The 26653-nt window shown below is 41.5% G+C and overlaps 1 protein-coding gene across 1 annotated transcript; it reads left to right on the forward strand.

Annotated features, from left to right (window-relative positions):
• The first annotated feature begins 61 nt into the window (after positions 1 to 61).
• On the forward strand, positions 62 to 25948 carry GDAP2 (ganglioside induced differentiation associated protein 2). Its single transcript, XM_076348062.1, has 14 exons — positions 62 to 153; positions 1776 to 2022; positions 3591 to 3730; positions 7921 to 8074; positions 9654 to 9742; positions 12152 to 12228; positions 13316 to 13475; positions 15683 to 15833; positions 16800 to 16876; positions 18261 to 18337; positions 18915 to 19054; positions 19654 to 19708; positions 24592 to 24735; positions 25663 to 25948. The coding sequence occupies exons 2-14, from the start codon at positions 1847 to 1849 to the stop codon at positions 25708 to 25710; spliced, it is 1488 nt and encodes a 495-aa protein (XP_076204177.1). The 5' UTR covers positions 62 to 153; positions 1776 to 1846; the 3' UTR covers positions 25711 to 25948.
• The last annotated feature ends 705 nt before the right edge of the window (positions 25949 to 26653 follow it).

A 26653-nucleotide genomic window follows, 5' to 3' on the forward strand; every position in this document is an offset into this window, starting at 1 on the left:
GCAGCCCGGGGCGGGGGGCGGGGCGGGGCTACTCCCGGAAGCGGAAGCGCGCGGCGGCCGCTCCGCTTTTCTGGGTGATGTCGCCAAATCGGCGCCGACCGAGACCCTCTGGCCGGGCGGGGCTGGCAGCGGCGGCGGCGGCGCGGCCTGCCCGTGAGTTGCTGCGCGGCCGCTCCGGGGCAGAGGCCGCCGTTGCTGCTGCTGCTGCTGGCGGTTCCGCGCTGATAGGGGCCGGGTGGAGCGGGGGAGCCGCTGACCGCTCGCCGGCCTCGCCCCCGGCGGTGCAGGTCACCGGCAGCCCCGGTGCGGGCGGTAGGTTGCAAGAGGCGGGAGAGACAGCGCCCTGCTGCCGGGCGAGGGCGTGACACGCCGCCCGGGGGCTTTGGGCGCCGCGACTCCCGCTCGCAGCGCGGTGTTCCGCGTCCCGAGCCCGTCGTCCCCGCAGGGCCGCCTCTGCCGCAGGAGGCCGCCGGGCAACGGCCGTGGGGGGGATTGTCCCGGAGGAGCTTAGGTGCACCCCTTTTCTTCGGTCTGCCTCTTACCCTCGTGCTTAGGCCCCTGTTTTTGGCTGTTCATCAGGGGGAAGACACCGTCGTAGATGAGCTTTTGGTTGGAGCCACTCTAACTGCGCTTACCTTCTTGTTCGTTGCCTTTCTCCCAGCTCTTCATGGCAAAATTCTTATTTAGATGCTCTTACGGCCATCTTTGTCCTAGTGTCGGCCTTTATTACTGCTCAGTTTGAGTTTGGATGTTTGGGGTTTGTTTTTTTCCCCTAGCTAATGAATATACTTTATAATTCATGTTTCAGAGTTACCACTTGTGGATGCTATCTTTTTCAAAATTATTATCAATTATGAATCTGTGAAAAAGGTTAAATAGTAGGCGTGTATGTGGCAAACTGAAGTTACTTATGTGAGTGCATTTGTGCTAGCTTAAGTCACTGGTATGGTTTAGTAGTTACAATAAAAATGTAGTAGCCTGGGCGTTATGTGCTGGCAATTGAACAGTATGTTCTGGCAAGTTTGAGTCTTAATCTAGCAACCAGTGTCGTCTCAGCCTTTGAAAAAAAAAAAAGGTCAGATGGCAGAGTTCAGTCTGCAGGTTCATTGTGCCAGCGTTCAAATTTACAACTTCGCTCTCTTTCTTGCAAAAGCTATTTGGGTGAAGGGGTTTTGTGCCTAAGTGCATGACTGTAAGCAACTGTAAGTCTTATTTGCGGTGCTTCAGAATTCACTGAACTGCAAGGGTACAATTTGGGACAGAGAGGATGTTTTCATTGGTTTGTTTGTAAGGGGTTTTTTGCGTTTAGGGTTTCTGGGTTTTTGGGATTGTGGTGGTTTGGGGGGGATGTATTTTCTTTTGTTTTTGTTTTTTTTTTAAATATGACCCAGGGCTAGACCAAAATCTCTGAAGGGATAGATTATACTTACCCTGCTACAAATTTGCTTTTTGTTTAGATAAAGAAATGATAATTTTCAGAAAGACTAAGGTCCTTTCTACACTTGGGAATTTGTGTTCAGCATTTTCAAAATGCAAGATCACAAGCCAGTTGGACCAACTTAATAGCAAAGGTGTTTTCATCTTGCATTATTGGAAAAGGTTTGTCTTGCCTTTTTGCATACAGATAACAAAACAGAAAGAGAGAGCGGTTGAGTTGGAAATCTGTCTGTTTTCTGCTAGCTGTAATTGCATTGCAGTCTTGTGAAGGGTCTGGCTCCACAGGAATTACTTTCAGTGAACAGCTGGTGACCTGGTTTGATTTTCTTCCTCTAAAGCACCTGGAAGACTCCAGTGAGAATTGCAGTGTGACAAGTTAGCAGAGGAAAGGAGTTGTTGTTTCCATTCCATGGATCCCTTGGGTGCTCCTTCCCAATTTGTGGATGTTGACAGTCTGCCAGGCTGGACTGATGCCTATGAGGCTAAGCAGCTGGACTCTCACCAAAATCCTGTTGAAAAAGCTCAAGTTGATGTTAGATCACCTTTTCCATACAGGAAAGACATCAATGCGAAAATAATCTTATGGTAAGTTCCATATGGCTCTGGTGTGTTCGTCATCACTTCTCCATTTACTGTGGGATCCCATTGCCTCATACAACAATCGCTGCTATAGCATGAAGCCTTCAAGCCCTCTTTTCTTGAATCAAACATTACAGGTCTGGGAAGAAAATAATTTTTTTGTTCACTGTAAATCTGCAAGTCTGAGATTTGCTCCACCGTAGGTTATAAATTGCATGTTCATAGGCATTCCTTGATGCAGCAGACTGGAGCTGTACTTCCTACTGTCATATTGTGTTCTTAATATCAAAACCTAATTGGGCACTTTGATACAGTTTTTTAAATTTTGAAAAAATATACTTGCTGTCTATTAGCTTTTTTCTTTTTTTGCTGGCTTTATTCTGCTTTCATTTTTCTGGTTTAGATCAGTATTTCTTTCTTTCATGTGGTTCTTGTGGCTTGCTTTGGGCTCTTTTTTTTTTCCCCTTCCTTCCTTTCTCTCTCCATTCTGCTTTCTGTCTCTAAGGTTTTCTACCAAAATCTCTTGATAAAGTAGAGTGTGCTGAGGTGAACTCAATCAGTTTTTCTTTCCTATAACTCAGACACTTGAACCTGCTCTCTAGATGAATAACTCTTTGTTAATATGAAGAGAGAAGGATTTCTCAGGGACGCAGATTCAGGGATCAGCCTGAACCTCTTTCTGGTTCATACATGCAGGAAATGGGACTATTCATGGATTTCCTGAACCCGATTAAGTAAAGAAAGAGAAAAGTAAAAGGTTAAACATGTCTTATGACTTGGGCTTGGGTATAATAAATGTGTGCAATTTAAACTGTTATTTGACTCTCTCCCTGTGCGTGGGAATCTTTATTTCCCTTCCTATGCGCTTTGATCCCAAAATCTCTAATGGCTGCTGCTGTGACAAAAAGCAGGTCAGAGTTCTGCTACTCCATTGTCTCTTGTACATCTCTGCTTTGTTTATCTTCTGCATGTCTGATCCTTGAACAGCAGAACGAATGTGATCAAATTGAGAGTTCACAATTTCAGAACAAAAGCAATGAAAACTTGTCTAGCTGCAGTGTCACTCTAGATCCTCAGTGGTCTGAGGAAGAGCAGTAGCAGTAAGGTGCTCTGAATAGTGTGTAAGCAAGCCAAAAAAAATACGTTGAAAAATTGTTGAAGTCTTGAAAGTAATATACTACAAGGACTGTGCTCTTATCTCCAAGAAAGTATACATGTTTTTTTGGAACACATTACACTCCATCAGTTTAGCATGTTGCTTCGCATGTTCTGCTGGTTAAACTGCCCTACGTACAACTACAACACTGTCTTTTCTACATACATCACTAAGTTACTGTTGAGGCTGGGAGTTTTTAAGGAAATGACGGGTTGCATGCGGTCTTTCTTCATCAGTTAGAGGCAAAGGATGATTCTGCATGGAGAGCGTGTCAGGGTACACTATGCTATGTGGGCACTGGAGTGCTGTTAATGCTTTTCCTTTAACTTGGCATTTCCTTGCTTGTCAGCACTTACTTGAGAATATCCTGCTTAATCTTACATTTAGTCTGCAATAAACTGTTTCCTTGTTTCCTCAGGAAAGGAGATGTAGCGTTATTGAACTGCACAGCCATAGTAAATACCAGTAATGAGTCTCTCACTGATAAGAATCCAGTATCTGAAAGTATATTCATGCATGCTGGGCCTGACCTGAGGGATGAACTCCAGAAGCTCAAAGGTAAGTGACTGGAGATGTTTTTATCGTATTGAAATCTACTGTCCTTGCATAGTATAAAGCATCGAGATTTGGGCATAAACTAAAATCAAGATATAGCTTTTCCCCCCTCCCCCCCAACATTTGGCGTTAATGTGAAATAAATGGAGGAAATACTGCCAATCCAGTCTCATCTTTTTGCTGTTCAGGTTACAATTCATTGAAAATCTGTGGCAGATATTCGAGTTGCTGAGTGCTTACTTTGATACAATAATTCCCGTTGTTATCTGAAGCCACTTAGAGTAGTTAGCTTATCAGAGCTTTTACTCGAGGGGCCAATCTTGTACATCTTCAGATTTTGCTCTTATTCTGTTCAGTGTATATACACTGTGGAAGACAGGAACTGAAGTTCATCATTGCAGAAATTAAGTGGGTTCTAATATACACTTTGTGTATCCTCTTTCAGGCTATTAATATACACACGCAGTCTTTCAGGAAACTATGGCAATAATAGATGGATTGATAAAACACCGCATGTCTAAATAAAGTCTTAGTGACTACTTAAATTGTTCCGTTCATTTGTCTCTTCTGCACAACAAAAGGTTTTATTAGAAAGTTACAAGACCATCCCTAATAGAAGGCTATTCTGGAACTGGATGAGACTTGCTTTACCTAGATTCTTTATTAACAGGGTTTATGGCTGATAATGAAATTTACAAATGCTTTATTTCCAGTCCCCGTTAGATGAAGACTTTGCTTATTTTGTGTGTGAGGAACAAAGAGTTTATAGTTACCCAAGATTATACAGAAGTCTGATATAGTTTGCAGTTAAGAAGTCACATTTCTAGTGACTATGGTACTGAGCTGAATTCGGAGACCCAACTGATGCCTGAGTAGTACTGCTCACTCTCTTGGGTAACAGCTCTATCTCCTTATCGTTTAGTAACAAAACAGATAGAAGAGCCATAATATTTCTAATACAAACTCTTAGTAGCTTAAAATACAATTGAATAGACATCCTCTGGTTTTATAAAATCGTATTTTGCTGATTCTGCTTGCTTTTTGTGAGTAACCTGGAAGTGAAACAGGAGGAAGAGTAACCATTTCGTAGGAGAGGGAAAAGTCAGTGTGTCCTTTGGGTGGAAGCAACTGTTAAAATACAGCAGATGTTATAGAATAGTTAGGAGCCTGCTATGTACACCAGAACTCTTCTAAAATAAACTTGGGTTTCTTGTGTGCACTGTGAGGTGGGAAGAGGACAACATTTCAAGGAGTCCCTAAAATTTGAGATCTATCAGCTCTGTAGGGAGTTATTTGTAAAAGTTGGGCTTAGCTTCTTAAATTCCCCTTTACCATGCTGCATTATATGTGGTTTTGCATCCTTCACCCCTGTGATGATACTGATGTCTTCTCTCTCTAATGCATTCTGCAGGTTCACAACTCCCTATACATGACAGTTTCCTTTTAATCTTGTGACAAGAGTTTTTCAGAAATCAGTTCTTCTGTGACACTTTACTGGCGCGTTGCATGGGGGAGGGAAGAGAAGCTGGGTTACAGCTTTGGCTTTTGTACACCCTTAACGTGTTTGTCACGGTAGCAGAAGTGAAAGGGAGCTTAGTTAAGAAATTAGTTTATGATTCTTTTGTCACCTCTGCCTCCTTTTTGCACTGTTTCCCATTTAACTTTGAACTTTTTTCATAGGGGAATGTTCTTGGGAAGAAGTGAATGTATGGTCTTTGCACTAAAGCTTTAAAATGGGTGCAGTGGTGATTTTCAGTTAGTTCTCTGCTGCTTTATTCCTGCTGCTTGGTATATATTCATATTTCATAGACTCCAAGAAAAATCATGATCTTAAAGCATGTGACGTGCTGACCTTTCAAAGACCTGTGCTTTCTTTAAGGCTTAGCTAACTTGGGCATTCCTGGGAACAGTGTGTAGTTTTGATTAACACAGAAATACTACAGCCAAGGGTCCAGGCTTGCAAATGAAGTGCTATTGATATATGCTTGCCTATCAACATGTACTTGTTGCAGTCTAATAAAGATCTTCTGTAACAGCAATGCATGTTACAGAATGCAAAGTAGTCTTCCAACTCCAGTGAGACTTTTACTCCACTGCACACTTTATACGGAGGATTCAGACTTTCCATTTTAAACTTGGGGAGAAACTGTTCTAACGTTTAAAATCTCATTGGATAAAAAAAATAAGATCTTGACTTTGTTCCCAGTTTTGCCACAGACCCTGACCTGTGCAGCTCACTCTTCTAGCTCACCTCACCCTGTATCTTAAAATAGGGGTAATACTTGCTGTTCATTTTAGTTTTATAGATTTTGTAGAGATCTCCAGGCAGAAGGCATTGGGAAGTACTAAATGTGATGTAAGTGTAGTTAGAGATTAGTGATGCTACATCGGGTTGTCTGAATTTATTAGTTTCCCTACTGAATTCACAACTATACCTCAGTCAAACTTGCTTCATTCTTGTTCACAAGACAGTTTTTCCTACAGGCCTTTGCTTGCTCTTTTCAAGTCGTGTGACTTGGATGGACCACAGAAGAAGAATAGTAACTTGGTATCTGATAAGTGTTTTGGTTTTAGCTTCTACTTTTTCCATATTATGCTTATTTAGTTGCTCTCTTGAGCTGAGGTGTCTTAGAGGATGTGCAGTAATTCAGAAGAGTGTGCTTAGTTTTAGTATGCTGTTATATTCCTTCTGATTAACCCAGAAGAAACAAGGTGGATGTCTATAGAAGCTAATGATGTGATTTATTGGATCAAAAAGTTTACAAGATGTTGACTTAAAGGCAATGTGTTGTTGCCATTAAAAAGACATGCTTAAAGTTTTGAGTAAGAGAGATTCTCAACCTGGAATGTCTCTTGCCACAAAATATGCTTTCATGCATGCTGGTGGCCTGCCTGAGCACCACAAGGAACAGAGTGGAGTGGGAGAGGTGAATGCTCCTATTCAGTGGGCAGCTTCGTGATTGACTTAAGCCAAGCTACTGCAGTGCTGCTGCCAGAAGGGTGGTTACAGCCGCTTGTTCACGTCTCATTCCTTTTCGTGGGCACTAGCAACCTATAAGATCAGGTTGAAAGCTAATCCAGTGAAAATAACTAGTTTTCAGCCAGATCAGAAAGCTGAAGTGCAGCTGTACAAGCAGAAGGGAGAAGGTGGAAAATGCTTGTCTTTGAGGGTAGGGAAAGAGAGACTAGAAGTACTTCAGCTGTCCAGAACTGGAGCAGACTAGATTTGGGTGAAGAAGGGGAGAGTTAAGGAGACTTTTCTTCCAGGTGCCGAAGAAAAAAACAGATTTCAAACACAGTAGCTGTTCCTGGATTTTTCATTATCAGAAATGTATTGACAAACTGAAGGGAAAGAGAGGTCTGTGGAAGTCATCGAGGGTTCTGACAAACTGATTTCCTTTGCGAAAAAGTACAGGAATTAAGTATGAGTACCTTGCAGGGGATAGCCAAAGAGCAGTCAAAACCAAAAAGAGGCAAAGATGTAAAGTATGTTAGCGTGCAGTGAATGATCCTAGAGTATGTAACTGGAAGGTGCTGTGAACGGAATAATTAAATGTGTTGCTTGAACTTCCTTGCCTTGAGACTAGACACCTAGTCTGTCAAGAAAGTATGATCTCCATGAGACTCATATTTCTGCCTTGTGGACACGAAGCAACTTGCAAAACAAAGACAGCTACCTTGTTCTGGGAGCGTAGATGAAACAAGTGCTTGATCTGTTTATTTTTAATAGCTTTGCCAACAGCTGGTGGGTTTGATTAAGGAGACTTGTAGTCCTTCTATCCAAAAAGCAATCTCCCCAAACCAAGTTGTTAAATTCAGAAGGACTTTTTATTGCTGGTTGTATAGCATATTTGTGCATCGGTCCTCTGCACATTGTTAAATCATTTCTCCCTTTGGCTCTGTATGTAGCATAGTAAGCACTGCAATTAAGACAGCATTTCGAGCAATTTCTGATTTGTCCTTATATGCATAGTTTTAAAATTGAGAGGAATGAGTACAGCTCTCACTACCTCAACCTGACTAGGTGATACTAAGCAGCTGTTATGAGATAGAATGCTATCCTTAATATTTGATGTCTAAAACACTGACTTCTATATATGGAGTTGTCTGACTCTGGAGGAAGTCAAGGGCTTGAATACTTCTGGCTTTCTTATCATGACATTGGCATTTATCCTTGTGTTTATGTTTTTCAGGGTGCAGGACAGGCGAGGCTAAACTCACCAAAGGATTTAATTTGGCTGCACGTTTCATCATTCATACAGTGGGACCCAAATACAAAAGCCGGTATCGCACAGCAGCCGAGAGTTCTCTATACAGCTGCTACCGTAATGTCCTGCAGCTCGCAAAGTAAGCATACAACAACTTACATGAGGGTTTGCCATCCGTGGCACATCTGTTCTAGATACTCGGGTCTGCACAGAGGCCAAATGGCTGTGAATATCTTCTCATGTATACTGGATTTGGTTAAGGACATGAGAACATTAGTGGCTTCACGCCTTTTGTTATCTGTGTTGCGATGTAGGTAAAATGTGCAGAGAGATCTGAGCTGGTTTAAGTCCTGAAACAGCGTAGCTAGAGCTGTGCAGCATTCAGTTACTCTGAGGAGAAGTAGCATTGATAATTGCATTGGGTTCCGTGCTGCGAAAAGTTTTAAATGAGCTTGTTCAAGCAGCAACTTCATGTGTCTCTGCAGCCACGTGGACATACCCACAGGCAGATCTGACTGGTGTATCAGTTCATATATTTGGTGCCTCTGCCTTCATACAACAGTCATCTAAAATTCTGAGTCAGGGTGCAAGGTTATTTCTAAATCCACAGTTGGCTGCAGATGGGTTTGTAGTTTTTCCTCTTTCATCTGTGGTGTTTTCTACTTCCTCTGAGCTAACAGGTTTTTTCTTTCTATTTTTTGTGTTCTTTCCTGTATTCTGTTCTTCTCCTGTGATGGCTGTTGTAATGGTAGCAGTCACAAAAAATACCTGAACAAGAGCAATGTCAGAAAATATACTTAACAATTTCTTAGGGTTGGGAAGATCAATTCTTCCAAGTCTGGACTGTGCGTTACAGTGCAATAGTAACCGTTTCATAATCAAGATTACAGCTAAGGCTTCTAGTATGTGCCAGTTTTGTTCTGCCTCAGAAGTAACAAGCAAAGTCAGGTCTGGATTGAAAACATGTTAAACAACATGTTAAAAACAATTAAAAATTCTAATAATTCTGCTTACTGCATTCTGAGTGCCTTTCAGTCAATCTATTCTCTAGAGTAACTTTTGACACTTGTGAAATTGTCTGCCAACTCTGAGCTTGCTCAAACTCCTCTGATGACTGTTGGCAGCACCTCTGCTTTACTCTTCTAAAAATGTGGCTGTCTGCTGGAAGCATCTTACTGATCTTAAAGTATGTTTCACTCTGGGCCAATGATTGTCTAATCATACCTAGGATTGAGTAAGCCACCTTGGTCTGTGTCCAGACCTCTAACAAAAAAAGTGATAGGTCAGGTGGAGGAACAGGAGAATGTTTGCAATAAAGAGCACTTTCTTTTCCCCTCCTTCTCCTCACTCAGTCCTGTACAGGAAGGAGAGTATTTTGGAAAGGATTGCAGGGAGCTTGAGGGAAGAACTTCTTCATTCAGGATATGAGAAATTGCAGGAACAGCGTAGCTGAGGTAGAAGGAGAAATCTGAGAACAAACACAAGAGGAAACAGTGTGGAATCATTAATGGTTCCCTCCTTCTCTGCTTAATGTATGAGATGTACATTGTGTATATACAATGATGTATACATCTTGCCAGGAAAGAATCCTTCTGCATAAACCTGCAAGAGGATTGCTGCTGCACAGAGGCAGGAAAAAAAGTACTGGTGTTATCTACTGTACTGACAGACATTTGTTCTCATCTGACCTTCTATTCATTTGTTTTTCTGGATTTCAGGGAACAGGCAATGTGCTCTGTAGGATTTTGTGTCATTAACTCTCTGAAAAGATGCTACCCCTTGGAGGATGCAACTCACATAGCACTGCGTAAGTTTGTTGGAAAGTGACGTAAACTGGATGGCAGTATCCAGCAGATCACTTACCTCTGATAGACTGCTGTTGATATGGGGAAACCCTTTTTTTTTAGGGGGCTGTAGTTTGTTAGAGGTTGTAAAAAGGCAAGGCCTTCCATGGTTGATCAGGAAATGGAGGATGAAAAGCAAATGATCCTTTCTCTGAGCAGCCATCAGTAAAGATCCATGGGAATCTGTGCTAGAACTTGTAGTCTTCAATATATTCATTAATAACCTGGAAAAAATGCTGAACAGCGAGGTGAGAGAGTTTGCTGGTAATAAAAAATTGTTCAGAATAGCAAAGATGAAGCCTTACTGTGAATAGCTGTAGACAGACTTCAAGCAACAGAGTGAATTTCATCTGCCATTTTAGTGTCATCAGCATATCCAAATGTAAAGTGATATTCTTCCCCCACTGACCCACCCCTATATGCTTCTGCCTTCACATGCAAAATGATGGGCTAATCCTAGGGAGCAAAATCTTGAGATTGTAATACTTCCACAAAAACAACAGCTCACTGGAGTTCAAAACAGCAAGCTAAGGAAGACACAACAAAACTAAGAATGTTATGCTATAAAGGGTGGACAAAACACAGATTTAAAGCTGCACATTCAAAAAGAATATCGTAGAACTAGAAGTTGAGGAGGTCAACAAGAATAGGGAAAGGCAAGAAATAGCTAAGTAAGCTAAAGTCTTTTTCAGACTAGAATACACAGAACTTGAATGGAGTGTGATAGATGTCTATAAACTCATGCATGGTATGGTAGTGGTGAATAGGAATCAGCTGTTCACTGTTTCCCAAAATAAGAACCTTCAAACCATGTTAGTATGAATAAAGTTCAGAACAAACAAGGGTAAATAGTTCTTTATGCTTACACTATTTGTTTTATGGAACTTCTTACCAAAAAGCATTTTAGATGCTAAAAGTTTTCAAACTTGTTTGGGTTCAAGAGGAAACTATATTTAAGAAAAAAAAAAGGAGGTTACTAAAAACAGATCAGAAAAGTTCCTAGGCTGAAAATACTTAAAGAATAGAAAAGTGCTCAGAGAAGAATATTATATACTTGCCTGGATCTTACTTTTCCCTTTTCTCTTTTGACTTTTTCATTTCTATTGGCCTGCTCCTGTCTGCTTTCCACCACCCAGTCCCTGGACCTTCCTGCATGGTACTCCTGCACAATAGGAAAGTTGTTGCAGCTGTAAGGAGTGGGTTTTCCTTTTGCTGTGCAAGCTGACTGGAGAAATCTTTCTTACCCTCAGCTTAGCAGGGGTGCTGACACTGGAGAAACAGATTTGTCCATTGTATTCTCTCCTATCTGCCTGTTGAGTGAGACATCTGAAAACATCTGCTCACAGAGGTTCAGAAAACTGCTTGCTGTGGAACCGCACGACTGCATTTGTCCTGTAAAGTAGTGTTGCAGGTCAACCAATTACACATGAATTTCTGTACAGGAAGTATTTGACAATAGCTCTTTGGTTTTTTTTTTTTTCCTCTGAACTACTGTTTCTTGAAGAACTCTCACTAATGTATTCTCTGTAGAGTAGAATTCTTTCCTGTATTGCTCTCTTCTGTTGTCTCTGTAGGGCTATATGCTACTTGATAAAATACTGCTAGACCAACCTATTTGTCTGGACACTTTCTCTCTTGGCAGTCTGACAGGAAAGCACTTGAAAATCCTGACGTGTCAAGATTATTGCAGCTCAAGGACTTCATCTGTACAAGGACATGTCTGACTGGGAGCTTGGTTACAAAACTTTTTTTTTTCCCCTCAGCTGCAAATGTTTAGGAACTTGACTGTGTCCCTGGATTATGCTAAAGCTTTGGGGGAGTCCAAAAAAAGTAATAGGGGAAATAAATTCTCTCATGATTTACAAATACAATTTTTACATGCCTCTTTGGCATAGCTGACCCCAGAGGTTTTGTGTGGCTGACTCTGAATTGTACCGGCTTCTGGTATGGCTTGCTTATCTTGGTTTCCTGATAACTTAGGGCACAATGACTTGTTCTAGTAATATCTGGCTTTGGCAATTTGCACAGGACTCTGTAAAGGAAGGATTTGGCTTGATTTTGCAGGGCCATAGAATCACATTCCACAGACTGAGGGATACCTAGTAAGCTAAAATGAGAGAGGCTTTTTCTCTTTTTGTATCCATCTCTAAAGTGAGAAGCAGGAGAGAGTGGAGGTGGAACTTCCAATATGGCCAACAACCCATTTGATGTGTTAAACTACCACTTAATCCACACTTGCATACAGCCTGTGGAGCTATTTTGTATGAGGAGAGAGATGTGTCTCTCTGTTCTGCACTCTGACTTCCTCACTTGTAGTCGTGTGTGTAAATTTTGCCTCCTGTTTTGCTAACTACATTTAATCTTCTTTGCAGGCACAGTTAGAAGGTTCCTGGAGATTCATGGAGAGACTCTGGAGAAGGTGGTGTTTGCAGTCTCTGAGCTTGAAGAGGTATTTCCTTGACGTTCATTCCACCAAAATTCATGGGCATGTTTGATCTTCTCTACAGCGGTATTAATTCCTGCATTGTAGAGCTGGATTTGGATTTCTCATTCAAATCAATAGACTTTTGGTCCCACAGCATCCTTCCGTCTCCTACTAGCATAGCATCTTTTCCGGTACTGTTTATGCTCTTAGCAGTCACTATGGACATGTTCAGAATCTTTCCACTTCTGGCTTCCATGTTCCTGAGCCATGAACAGGAACCAATACTAGAGGTTGTAGCATGCAGTTGTGCTGCATGGTATCTGCCAGCCAGAAGGGAAGTTCCTCATACAAGATTTCCTCCTTACACAATGCTGTTTCCCTTGTGCTTTAAAAAGGCCAGTTTAGCATGCCCACAGATCACCTACAAACATCTTAAACATTGCTTGCTGGCTTGTTGAAATAATAAGCTTGACATTTAATGATTTGTGTTCAGACAGATGCTAGCAGTTTGAACACTGACTTCTCTTGTATATTGGACTTGCTAATGGCTGTTCTGGGGCAGAACACCCACACCATGTTCAGGTTCTGTGGCATCTGGATGAAGAAAATAACTAACTTGTTGGGGGTTCTAAAACTGCTAATCAGTTGGAGAGAACACATGAAGTATTACAATGTTCAGTAGAGATTTTCACTGTTTTCCTCCATGTGGGGAGGGTTTCTCTTGGTTGGTTGTTGCTTTTTCTTTTTTCCCAGTCAGATCACTAAAGGTGATGTGTGTAGTGGTGCATTTTAATATAAGCAGCCTTTGCTGTCTGTCATCCATGCATATTGTAACTTCATTACAAAACTAAAGTATCTGCAATCTACCTGAGTTCATGCAGGTTAAAGCAGAGTCCTCTCAAGGTCATTTGCCAGTGTGACAAAAAAAAAAGTTAACCTTGATAAAGGTTATCTGCCTGTTTATTGCCAGGTAGCAGCCCAAAATAAGCCATTGAGGGAAGTGGTACTTTGCCTCCAAACCTCTGAGAAGATCCCTGCTACGAGGCCAGGTGTTACTTAACTGAAGAGCAAGGATGCGTGATAGACCTTCACGCATTTTTCTTATTTGTAGGCCACTTACCAGAAGTTGCTGCCTCTGTATTTTCCAAGATCCTTGGAAGAAGAAATACAATCCTTGCCTTACCTCCCTGCAGATATTGGCAATGCAGAAGGGGAGCCTGTAGTACCAGAGCGGCAGATCAGGATTACTGAAAAGCCGGGTGTTCCGGATGGTGAGTTCTTAACTGAACCTTGGAATAAGTATCTCTGTGTGAAAGTCAATGGCAAAACAGAAAAGGCACATGGGAAGCAAAGAGATGTCTTCCCACCTCACCCAAGGCAAGCTGTGATGAAGAGACTTACCAAGCTGCCTCGTTGGCTTCATGTGTTCCACAGCAGTAACTTCTGCTTTCTGCCTCATTGTGTAGAGTGGTGTGGTTAGAGGATGTGGTAGAGCTGTTGTTCTGTGTCTTTCTTTCGTGGGGGGAGAGGTAGGGTAGTTCATTCCCTCTGCAAATTTTCTCCCAAGGTGATTAGGAACTTTACAGGTTTTTTGCAGAATCTTGTGCAGCCCCTAACTGAAAAAGACCCTTATTGTTAACGGCTATCTTATAAGCAACATTTTGCTAATATATATATTGGCAAATGTTGTCTCAAGTGATAAGATTCTGTTGATACAGCACGTGCATCAAACTAGTAGATGCTCAGTGAAAACTAGCAGAAACTCCCTAAAAGACAGAGGAAGGAGCTAGATCAACCCAGAGATCAGTGTTTGGGAAATGGCTGTCAAAGCTCAGTGGAAAGAAGTCTGTTTGTAAAGAGGTTGCCTAGATGTCAGGGTTGAGGACGTGAGATACGTGTAGCAAAATGATTTAATATATAAATTGGCATAGCTGGCACGTTCTGCCTTATTTATTAAGCAGTGCTGTGAAAGTTTTACACTTCTTCAGGCAAAGTCTTAAACCATCAAAAGCAGATAACTTGGAATGGGTTTCAAAGGTTTTCTACTTTTGCATGGCCAGTTGGGGTAAGGCTGAATATGCAATGAGTATACAGACAACTTATACAGACAGTTTAATAGGACTGAAAAGGAAGGGAAAATAATAATAATGATAAAAATACACAAAACAAGTGATGTACAATGCAATTGCTCACCACCTGCCGACTGATGCCCAGCCAGTTCCTGAGCAGCAGTCGCCACCCCCAGGCCAATTCCCCCCCAGTTTATATACTGAGCATGATGTTACATGGAATGGTGATATGGGGTATGGAATATCCCTTTGGCCAGTTGGGGTCAGCTGTCCTGGCCATATCCTCTGCCAACTTCTTGTGCACCCCCAGCCTACTTGCTGGTGGGGTGGTGTGAGAAGCAGAAAAGGCCTTGACTCTGTGTAAACACTGCTCAGCAGTAACTAAAACATCCGTGTGATATCAACACTGTTTTCAGCACAAATCCAAAACATAGCCCCATATTAGGTACTGTGAAGAAAATTAACTCTGTCCCAGCCAGCTCACAGTTTTCCTGTGAACAGAACACTTTTCCTGTTCACAGTTTGATACCTGATGATACTCCTGCTGATCAGACTCCAATCTCCAACCCCACCCCACCCCCCTGCCCCAAACTGCTGGTTAGAGTGGTATTTGCAGCTGTGGCTGATCAGTGTGAGGCATTCAACCACTAGCTAATAATTTGTGGAATTACTGGTTTTGCATATGTAGGAGCAAATGGGTATAGCGGAATCCTGCACTTTTGTCCCATTGCTACTATAGCATGTCACACTAAAACTGGGGAACTCAATTCCCATCCAGATTGCCCAGAGAGGTCGTGCTAGAAGCCTTAACAATGTTCCTTGATGACATCAAGTTGAGTGGAGCGTTCTGGTATTGTCACCAGCAAGCAAGCCTCTGCTCTTGTACTTCATCACACAGTCATGTTGTAAACAATACTATAAAAATACTCAAACTCGGGTTACGACCAGCTCTACAGCATCTGTTCAAGCAGTGTGAATGATATAAAAAGAAGTGAGCCCTTTCTACAGAACAGCTTCTAAACTGAGTAAAGCTGCAGCGTCTGTCCTGCGTACTTATTTTTTTCCCCCTGACAAGTAGGACAACTGTAAAGCCCAAGTCTCTCCCGCCAGACTGTATTTTCTGAGAGTTAACCATTATTCCTTTGTTACAAGCTGATGACTAGGACTTGCCCAGTTAGTTTCCAGGCAAACCAACATTTTAGGAGAGTCCGTAGTTACCCATCACATGCCATAATCTGTCAGTGGTACTGGTGGGATATCAGAGCCACATCATGGTACATTGTGTCTTTTTGTGTTAGTTTGTAGCATGACGACTGGGTTGGCTCACTGAGATATATAGTAATTCATCAGCAGCATTGCTGTCTTGTACGCAGCTCGAACATTTTACACTACCTTTGTTTCTACTGCAGATGCTTCAGATGAAGAGGGTCTGGAGGCAGATTTGTCTTTCATTGGTTCCCATGCTTTTGCCCGCATGGAGGGAGACGTTGATAAACAGAGACGCCTCATCCTTCAGGGACAGTTGTCAGAGGCAGCGCTGCAAAAACAGCATCAGAGGAAGTGAGAATTTCCTTGTCCATGTGAATGTTTTGTGTTAGTTAGCTATTCAGAGGACCAGCCCTTACGATGATTTTGTTATCTGTAAAGCCTAATCTTCTGGCAAGGAAATACAGATAAAGCCTGATGTCACCCTGGATCGCTGTGGTAGCCTCTTTCGCCTGAAGGGAGAAGGGAAGGGGCAGTAGGAGGAAAAGGGAAGCTAGTGATGAACACACTAGCATACCCAGTGCATCCAACCAGCTGCCTTATCTCTTTGCCACAAGATGTCACTGTTTTGTCACCGCTTTTTGTAGTGGGGTCACCTGCTTTCAATACTGCCTGCTTGCTCCTGAGGCTCTGGGCAGATAACAGAACATTTTTCTTCTGTCTTTCAAAACAGAAAGATAAATAAACTAATGCTGAGGCTTTTTTCCTCCTCCCCCCGCAGTGTGCACGATCGCTTTCTTAGAAGCCAGTTCCATGCTGGAGTCCTCTTGAGGCATGATGCTTGGCTTGTTTTGTCAGATGAGGCACTAAGTTGTTCACCATTCAAAGGGGGGAAAAAAAAAATCCATATGTGACATTGGTTGCTGCGTAGTTGTGTTCGACTTCTAGACTTTTTAAAGAAATTGTCTTTTTTTTTTCCTATTTTTTAAACACTGACACTGAGGTATTTAAATGCAAAAAACTCTGAGATCTTTTCAGCCCAAATGCAATGCCACTAAGTTACTAGTTGGTGCATATTCATTGCCCTAGTGAAAATCACTAGGTATGTAATTAAGACACTCAAATCTTCCCCCCCCACATACATACACTACTTTCTTTAACAACTTGATAGTTGCTCCATAGGTCAGAAAACCACAACGTTGGAGAGGGAGCTCAGTCAGAAAGAGCTTGTTTTGTCCCTCCCTTCCCATATACCTCTTCAGGCTTCTAATGCTAATCCAAAGGCGGATTAGATCTGACCAGATGTTTTTAACTTTCTAGTTATAATCGCTGGCTGTGTCAGGCAAGAGCTGAAGACCTCTCTGATATCGCTTCTCTTAAAGCCTTGTACCAGACAGGTAAGTTCAGGGTACCGGTGACTGGTGTATATTGTCTTACAGTAAAAATTCAGAATAAAAATATAATATTTTCTTTGGACTTGAGTGTATATATACAATAAGTCAATTTATTAAGCTAGAAGCCTGGCCAAGAACTAGGCAACATCTCTGCAGTAAAACAGGAGTTCTCTCTTGATTGGCTTTGAAAGACTGTGTGGTAAACTTCCAAACTGCTCTGCTTTAACAATCTGAGGGTACCTGCATATCTTGAATTACCTGTGGTATTAAATGTAAATCGGTACTGTTAGATTAAGCCAATGCATAAGGTGCTCTGTATGAGATGGTTCTTCTTTTGGCCTGAATTATCTCCACCCTTTTGTTACAAATAAATGAATGTTGCTTTCAGATGATTAGTGTAGAGAATAAGCAGTTACCAAAGCAACTTTTAATACAGCTTTCCTGAACAAAATGGCTTGCTTTATTTCCCTCAGGTTAGCTATGTGTTGCTCTCCTCTGTATGTGTCTCCTAGTACTAATGGCTGAGTACCATGGGCAGCACATCTTGCAACCTTGAGTTCAGTAGATGGGGAGATTAGGGAGGGATTCAACAACCTAATAGAGAGTTCAGTGGAAGAAAACAGCTGCCAGGTCCTTGCAGCCCGGGAAGCAGAGATGGGGAACCTGTACTCTACAGTTCGCTTTTACTCTTTAGGTAGCATCATACTCGGATGTAAAAACTTGCCATGGTCCCAGTGGCTTATTGCTGCTTTGCACCATGACAGGAGGAAACAGGCAAGTAGTCAGGTTCTCGAAAGCATAGCTGTGTTTCTGCAGAGAAAGTCTGTTCGGCACTTTGGCTGATATCTTTGGCCTCCCGAAAATCCAGATACTTGCCTTGATCTTTGTGCAAATACCAATGCTGTGTGATACGTTCTACTCAGTAGCTGCAATTTTAAATTCTTTTGTTTGCCTTAGATAAGGCTCTGTGGGCTGCAGGAGGTCCATAAGGCGTGCTCTGGGAATCTGTGCATTAGATTTCAGAGCTTGGTTTCTAGGAAGAAGTTTGCTTTGGTGGTAGAAGTGAAGGTTTTGGGTTTTATTAAAAACAACAAAAAACATGTTATTACTTGTGATTTAGGTGAATGTGGAGTACACAGGCAACATAAAATTGCAGTCCTTAAGACTTAAGTTTCTCGGATGTGATGCACCTTTTTTTGGATCAGAATAGCTACTGGTATAGTGAGAACAGTAACTCTAAGCATATTTCCTCTGATGTAAAGATGGAAGCCAGCTGCATTGCAAAAATTCTGAGCTGTGGCTGGTTCTCCCTGGTTTGAAAGGGATCAACTCCAAAACCTGGTATGACTGAGAGAAGTTCAGAGACAGATTTTTCTTTCTTTTGTAGGTGTAGATAACTGTGGCCGCACAGTGATGGTGGTGGTTGGAAGGAATATCCCCGTAACATTGATAGACATGGAAAAGGTAATGCTTTGTAGAACTAGAGTTGTGTAGGTTGAATATGAATGTTCAGGATGTAAGAGTCTGATCATAAGGGTAATTCAGTGTTAATACTAGAAACATTATCTGTAGAAGACTTAACAGAGATTAAATAGAAATTATTTTTATAGAAATATAAAAGTGTATTCTCTTATTAAGCTTTTTGTGTGTTGGGATGGCTTTTTTTCAAGGAGGAACTGAACTATTTTTAGAAAAACAGGCCTAACATGGACTCCTTTTTCTTCTCAAGAAGAAAGAGGCTTGCCCTATTTCTATAACTGCCAAGACATGAAGAGTGAAATGTAACAAGTCAAATTAGTTTTTCATGGGCAGAGCAAGAATTTATCTCCCTCTATGAGGTCAGCTAGACAAAAAAGACATCTAAGTTATTACAGTCAAGTTGAAGACTTGGAATGTTCACCTTGCTTTTGTAGCTTAAAACATAATGCTACCCAGCCTCATGATTCCTGATTTGTGAATGAATTAAAGGAAGCATATTAAGATGTAATGCAACTGTGAAAGAGTTCTTTGCAAATATAAATTTCATTTCTTTCTGTCTCAGGCTCTTCTGTATTTCATCCATGTCATGGATCATATTGCAGTGAAGGAATATGTCCTGGTGTACTTCCATACGCTCACAAATGATTACAATCAACTAGACTCTAATTTCTTGAAGAAACTCTATGATGTTGTTGATGCCAAGTGAGTGTCAATAGGAGAAGAACCCCTTCTGGTCTTCCTCTGTGCTATGCAAATGTTTGTCACTCCCTGTATCTAGTTTCCCGTTTATTTGTGAGAGAGTTTTGCTGGGACAAAGACCTAAATAAAGAACAAAGGCAAGAGGAAGGAGGATATGTTTCTTTCCTTCTCAGAACCATCTATCAAACCAGGAAGTTCTGTGCTCTGCAGTCTCCCTTCTGGAGCTGTTAGAGAGGCATACTGAGTGTATTGTCTGTCTATATCCAGAGGTGGAGCTTCTGGAGCCTGGCATTGTTAAAAGTATGTTGCTAGTTGTGAGGGAAGAGGCTTGGGTTAACATTGGTAGTCATAATTTGTCCATAACTTTCACTGTCCACATAAAAGACTGCAGGCTATGATGTCTTTACCTGAAAAATAATCATTCTGCTTTTTTTCCCCTTTACACTTACTTTTCTGGTATCTGCCCTTATATTAGATCTAACTTTGTAAAATTACATCACAGGCACTTAAGCAAAATGATCTATGTTTTGACAGTTATGTTGTGTAGGTGAGGTTAACTAGAAGTCACTTTTAAAGAGACTTTTTTTCTTTCTTTAAACCAGGTACAAGAGGAACTTGAAGGCACTGTATTTTGTCCACCCAACATTTCGTTCAAAGGTGAGGTGTATAGTACAAAAGAAAAGAATGTTTTGGGTGTTGGCAGGGGTAGCACGTAAGACCATAGTATGAGGAACATTGAGGTATACAGAAGACTTCCAAAATTAGGCAGTATCTTCTAGATCCACAGTCAGAACTTCAAATTCATCCCCATCTTTGATCTAGCTGTAGTCTTCCAACCTCAGTGATAAGCTGAACCCCAATGCAGTGCAGTTGTCTGTGCCTTGTTCTGCATGTGCTCTTAACAGAGAAAGGTGGAAGCTTTGGATCTTGCCTCTTTCAAAGAGAAACATTTTGTCCTTTTTCCTGCTGTCTGTCTGGCAGGATGAAAAACCACGACCAAAAACTCTTAGAATTCTTTTTTGTGTAGTTCACTTCCTGGATGTTTCACCTTTTCTCTCCTCACAAGAGGTATTGCATGTGTGCTGCATATCGGTAAGGGCAGAGGGTGGTGTGTCAAGCAGCAATGAGATTAGTCAGGATTATAGAGTGTAGAGTAGCAAAAAAAGGATGGGAAGAATGCCTCTGTGACATGGAGTGCAAAAAAATCCTGTTAAGCCTTCAGGAGATGAAAAACTGAACTCATCAAGCAGTAAGATATTATCCTTGACTCTGATCTGTGTGGGGCAACAGAAGATGGAGCTCGCTCCCTTCTGTACTTCATACACGCTACTTGTTGCAGCAGTATGAGTACTTCAGATGAACTGAGTGTCAGCAGCAGCCCTTCCTAAAATTTTTGTTTGTCCTATTAAAACCATTAGAAATGTGATCCTCCATGTTCACATCAGATTAACCTCTGTTTATTCTGCTTTTTGCTGACATTGATCAAATTTGAGAAAATTGTATGCCTGCAAAAAACATCTGTTTGTACATGTTCAGCAAGAATTTCTTTGCTAAATTTCCAAAGAGTCCTTTCTTTTCATGTGCATAGCTGGGACAGCATGAGGCTTAAAGCTTCCTTGGTTTTGTGTAGATGAGACTGAGTCTTCCCAACAGCATACCTTCCAGTTTCTGCCAGGATATTAATTATTCCCACAGGGTACAGATCTGAGGTCTGAGTGCTAGAATTAGAGCTTCCAGCTCTGATGCTCCTGAAAATGTAGGAGCTGGCATAGAACATTACTAAGGTCACAAAGTTGAGTGGAAAAGTTGAAGCTAGGAAGTACTAGTGTTTTAGATTCCCAGCAGCACTTTATCCCCCTCCTCTTTTACCGTGCATTTCTATTCGATTGAGAAACATTTTTTTTTGTTGGAGGATGAGAACTCGTGTTCACCAGTCCATTGCTGTGTTCTCTGTCCCTTTGGGAACTGCAGTGGGACTCGACAGTTCTGTGGGGCAAGCAGATAGTTGGTGGGAAGCAGGGAGGGTGAGAGACGTAGAGCGCTCTAACTTGCTGGAAGTGGAATTGGTTTGTATCCTGTTCTAGCAGCACAGCTGGAGGCAAAAGAGGATGTGTGTCCATGTCTTTCTGCCAAGCCTTTTCTCTAACTGAAAGGCAAGTGGGATTGCTGCTGGCTGTTGCAGAGACCATCAGCTTATGAAACATGATGGGGAATATGCAGCAGAAAGTCCTGGTGGAGAAGGTGGCTGCTAAGAGAGAATGATTTTTCTCTCCCCTCCTTTTTTGGCTATTTCAGGGTTGTTGTCCCTGTGGAAGATTGCTAGCCCAGAAGCCTCAAATCTCTTAAAACATGTTTGGCACATTCACCTTCCTACTTGGAGCATTGACTTCCTTTCCTAGAAATAGTGGAAAATACCCCATGTATCAAATGTAGGAGGAAGGCTTGTGCATTCATTCAGCTTCCCAAACCCATCACCCTTGTACATTCATTCTTAAATCTCTGATTATAAATGGTCCGTTTTACTGCGGTATTGAATCCTGGCACAGTGGATGTCTGCCATCTGGTAGGGTCGCATTGCTTATTGCTGGGCTAACAGGGATCAAGAGGCTTTTCATCATGCCTCTTGGAAACTCATGTGTCCCTAGAAAACAAGCATAGTTCTGAAAGTGTTTCATAGTGCCAACGATGATTGTTTGGTTTCTGCATGTGAAACTTTTAAATTATGTATATTCTGAGGATAATTGCCTATCTAGAATACATGGTTTTCAGTATGCAAGGAGGGAGGGAGGGTTCAGCAGTTATCCTAAAACACAGAGTAACTGAAGCAGGGTGTGTCACTGCACAATCTGTTTTTGTACACTAATCCTCCTTTATTCATGCTTCTATGTGAGCATTCTTGTGATCTGTGAAGAGCTTGATTCTCTTGTAGTGCTGCTGAAATGTAACCGTTCTTATGATGAAATCGCATCATAGGCAACAGCAGGTTTTTAGGCTGGCAGCAACTCTTGCAGTATGAACACTTCACCACCAGGACTTAGATTTAGATACCCTTGACGTGCTATCACAAGTTCCTTCATACTCTTGTGTGTAAATGTACTTCTGCTTGTTATTGCTATAGTTGCCGATTTATAAATAAAGGACTCTTTGGGGCATTTTTGTGTGAAGCTTCTCAACTCCCCTCTTCTGAGAGCTCTCCAAACAAAGCTTTATAGAGCTTGGTGTGTTCTGAGTGAAGTGTCAGTGGCTGAGTCTGAAACAATCTTACCCAGAGAAATTCTGTTTTCATAAATTTAGTAACTTGCCTGTGAATCAAGAATGTTTCAAAACCGAAACGTACCTGAATACTCAAATTAGATATTCGTAATCATCATAATCTTTATATTTATCATGAACAATTTTTGTCTTGTTTTTTTGTAACAATCATAAAAGCAGTTTCTGGAGATCAGATGCCAATATAAAGGTTGTTGCAAATCACTTATAGCTTTTTCTACAAAAGATCCTTCCAATTGTAATAAAATTTCCCAGATTTTAGTAAGATTCTCTTTGGGGTATGACCCAATTAAGAGGTTGGTGACACACTTTATCTGTGTTGTGCTGCTTTTTTGAGGGAAGGACATCTGATACTTTAACCCTGTGGTTTTCTAGCTTGGCAGGGTGACTTTGATTGCCTTCTATTCAGATTCAGAACTGCAGTACAAAAAAAATGAAGGAAAACTTAAGCAGACAACTAGATTTTTAACTTTTCTGACTGCTCTGGTATAACTTATTCTACTGTCACTGCGTTAACAGGGATTTGGTTTAATTTAAAGTTCTCTGTCCTCTTGCCAAGAAGGAAATGGCTGCTCTCGTATTACTGTTTCTATAACCTGTGATTACTGAGAATAGAGATACAGAAAAATTCTCTAGAAACATTTCTGGCCCCCTCCCTTTTTTCTGTGTTACTGGGTAAGATGTGTCAAACTGCAATGGCTTGTATATTGAGAAGGGGGGGGGGGGCATAAAAATAGCTTTTCCCAATACCAGTTTTCGTGATGGCTGCAAAAATATTCCCTATTAGACTTTTATACATTAAACATCCATAGCAATTATGTTTAATGATTGTCATTCATAATATGCCTTGGAATGCATGCTACTTTGGTACAGGATTCAGAGGGTATTTTTCGCTCATTAAACTGTCATCCAGTGTCACTCATAAGAGGTCTTGTTAGAAAAATATAGTCAATAACGGATGCCAGTAATAGTCTGTCTCCCTGCTTTATGCTAACATAAATCTGTAATTCTGCCCTTAAAATAATTAACCGATCTTAAATGTTCTGTCCTGTTCTTTACCTCCTTTTCTCTTTTTCATTGTTCCTTTCTCATGAAAATATGCCGTTTTAAGGAGGCAACGTAGTTATTCCAGGACAGTTTTTAGGCATCAACTTTTTCTTTAAATGTTGTATTCAGGCAGATCATTTTTATTGACCTAATGTTTTAGTTTATTTGAAGCTCCCACTTTCCTCAAGGCTTTTCTTGCGGTCTTGCTGCTTTTTGGTTAACTTACTGCAGTCAAAGTACAACTAACAAACAGAATCACAGAATGGCTGAGGTTGGAAGGGACCTCTAGAGGTCACCTGGTCCAACCCCACTGCTGAAGCAGGGTCAGCGAGTCCTGGTTGCCCAGGACCATGTGAGTGGTCCCTAATATGAGCGTTTGTGACCTGTAGAACAGTAACCTCTGGTTCTCACAAGTTTTTTCTTTTCCCTTCAGTCTGCCAGGAAGAGACTAGATAAGAAATAAACAAAAAGTAATATAGTGCTTAATTTTGGAGAAGGTTGGTTGAAAAGTAAAAGCTTGTGCAGTCCATCTAAACAGCATATTTAATAACTTGTAGAAGTATCAATGGTGTCTTACTGGCCTTGCAAAACAAAAAGTCCTTATCCTGCTTACATCCAAAAGAGACAGGGGTGCATATACTTAAAGTAAAATCTTGTAGAATAAGTTGATAAGGTTTATTCTTGTAGAATAAGATGGTAAGACTTTGATAAGAAATGTGGTAAAACAGAAGGACATACTCACTCAGCCAACCCAAAGCAGAGAGGAGACTTCAGTAGGACCTTTGAACAGCTGGAAGTCTCTCTCTTTCTCTCCCTCAAATTGCCTTTTCTGTGAAAACTTGAAGGCAAAGTGTTGAAAATGCTTTTGTCAGAGTCAAATAGGTCATATTCTGAGCTGGCTAAACTGGAAGTGAAAATGTGCCACTATACAGATGGTTTTTTGAAGACAGCATAACAGCTGTCACTCTTGTACAGTAGAAAGGGACCTTAAACTGGCAGTTGAGGAGGAGTGAGTGTGGAGTCAGAAAACACTAGCTTGAAAGCTCTCAAGACAGCGCTTGCTTGAAGTCAGTGGTGTGTACTTCCTGACCTTGTTGTGTTATTGCCATGATATTAGTGTTTCAGGTTAACTCAAACCTTTTTACCTATGGAGTATTATGTCAAACTTGAAGGTTTTGAAACAGCACCATCTTCACTTGTTTTTGTTGGGGGTTTATTTTCAGGTCTCGGCATGGTTTTTCACAACCTTTACAGTCTCAGGGCTAAAGGACAAAATCCACTATGTGGAAAGCCTTCAACAGTTATTCACAGCCATACCCCCAGAACAGATCGATCTCCCCCCTTTCGTCCTCGAGTATGATGCCAGGGTAAGTGACTCCATGTGGCAAGCATCAGTCTTTGCGCCTAAGTGTGGTTCTTGTGCATGTCCCATTCTGCTCTGCAAGAGCTTTAAAGGGACTGACTTCTACATCTTAAGAATGGGGAGAAGAAAGGGAGGGTTCCTGGAGAGTCTAGTTTTTCTTCTGTGAGTAACAATTTTCTTAAATTTGTCTACATCAGTCCAAGTAGAGAGCTTGGCCAAGAAGCAGACTCCTTCACCAGTAGAGCAGTCTCCTGTGTGCATAAAAGGCAGACTACCTTTCTTCAGCCAAGAACTATAACATAACACACTAAGGGCCTGTGGACAAGATAAAATTCATGCTATATACCTGCTGTATACCTTACACTGACTGCAAAAAAAACCCGCTATCTGTGTTTCATCTTCCCTGCCTCACGTATCAACAAACATGCAGGAAGGGGGGGGGAAGCCAGGGAAAAATGGAACTGTAGCAGGGTGCCTTGCCTTTGGTGTTGGTCCCTTTTCCTCCTCCCTTCTCCATCCCAGGTCTCTACCCAAATAGTGGAATGAACATGGCTTGCATTGGCCAAATCATTCCAAAGAGGATGTGCTGTTAACTACAAAATAACAACCAGAGCTGTGTGTCTACGTAGGCAACTTTGTCTTGAACTCTGTGACTGGCTATGCTAGCATTTGTGGCTTCCTTGCATCACAGCTTGGCTTAATGGCAAAATTTTAACCTGCACTTTTTGCTTAAAACAGAGGCAAAACCAAGGCCTGTTTTTGCCTGGTTACCAGCACAACCCTCTCCTGGGTGAATTGTGGCAGTCACTGTACTTGTGGAAGACAAAGCCAGGAGTACCTGGCTTTCTTTCTGCCTCTGTGTCATCATCCATTGCACCAAGGTTTATTGGAGAAGACTTCTGTTCAACTGCTGATTCTGTTCTCATTGCAGGAAAATGGGCCTTACTATTCTTCTTATCCTCCATCCCCTGACTTGTGATCTGCAGTCCTGCGATGCTGCTGGTTTCCCATGGATCCAATGACCTGATGCCTGCCAAAACCTGTGCATTTGCCCATGTACAGAATTCAGAGAGAGGGTTTTCCTCCCCCAGCTCTGGTATTTTTTTACTGATGAGATTATTTTCAAGCACTCAAGCAATCAGAGAACTTTATGCCACTGTGAACTGTACGACTATTTCAAATATATTTATCCAATGGAAAAGTTGATTTGAAGATCACTAGGTGCATTTTATTTTGTTTTGGGTTTTTTTTTAAGCTGTTACGTTTATTTCTGAACAGACTTTCTCTTTCTGGGAAATCCATCAAAAGCACTTGATCATGTTTTTAACTATTATCATTTTCCAGCTCTGTTTGTAATACTGATTTCTGACTGGTCTGTACAAATATTGTGCCGCACCAGCCTGACACGTTGCTCATTATATGGTCTCAGTGTTTCACATCCGATTACTTTCCCTTTCTGTTAGTGCTGATTACTTTGGTCTTGACCCAGCAAAAGTATCTGGAATTGGGAATGCCGTGTCTGCAGGCTGAACAAAGCACTACAGCCAAGCCAAGATTACTGCAAGGCTTAGTACCGTAAAAGCTAGGTGAGCTAGGAGCCTTGATAAAGTCCCTGTCAGTTATCATTGGATGATGTGACATGTCAGGATGCCACTACCCTCCTAGTAAGAATAAAATTGAAAAGCATTTGCAGTTTCTTTTCTCTAACTATAGTTGTTTATGTTCTCCTTTGACATGGCCAGATGTGTTTGTATGATAACTGAATGCCATCTGCCTGAAGTATGTATGGAGGGGAGGGGGAAACGGTGACACCAACACCAACCTCTGGTGGCAGAGATTGTTTCTTAGAGATATCAGTGTCCCTTTTATTTCCTGTTACACTGACACTCACTGATTTTTGACAGACACAATGCATGTAAGAG

The sequence above is a fragment of the Aptenodytes patagonicus genome, chromosome 1 (assembly GCF_965638725.1).
Source record: "Aptenodytes patagonicus chromosome 1, bAptPat1.pri.cur, whole genome shotgun sequence".
NCBI classification, from domain to species: domain Eukaryota; kingdom Metazoa; phylum Chordata; class Aves; order Sphenisciformes; family Spheniscidae; genus Aptenodytes; species Aptenodytes patagonicus.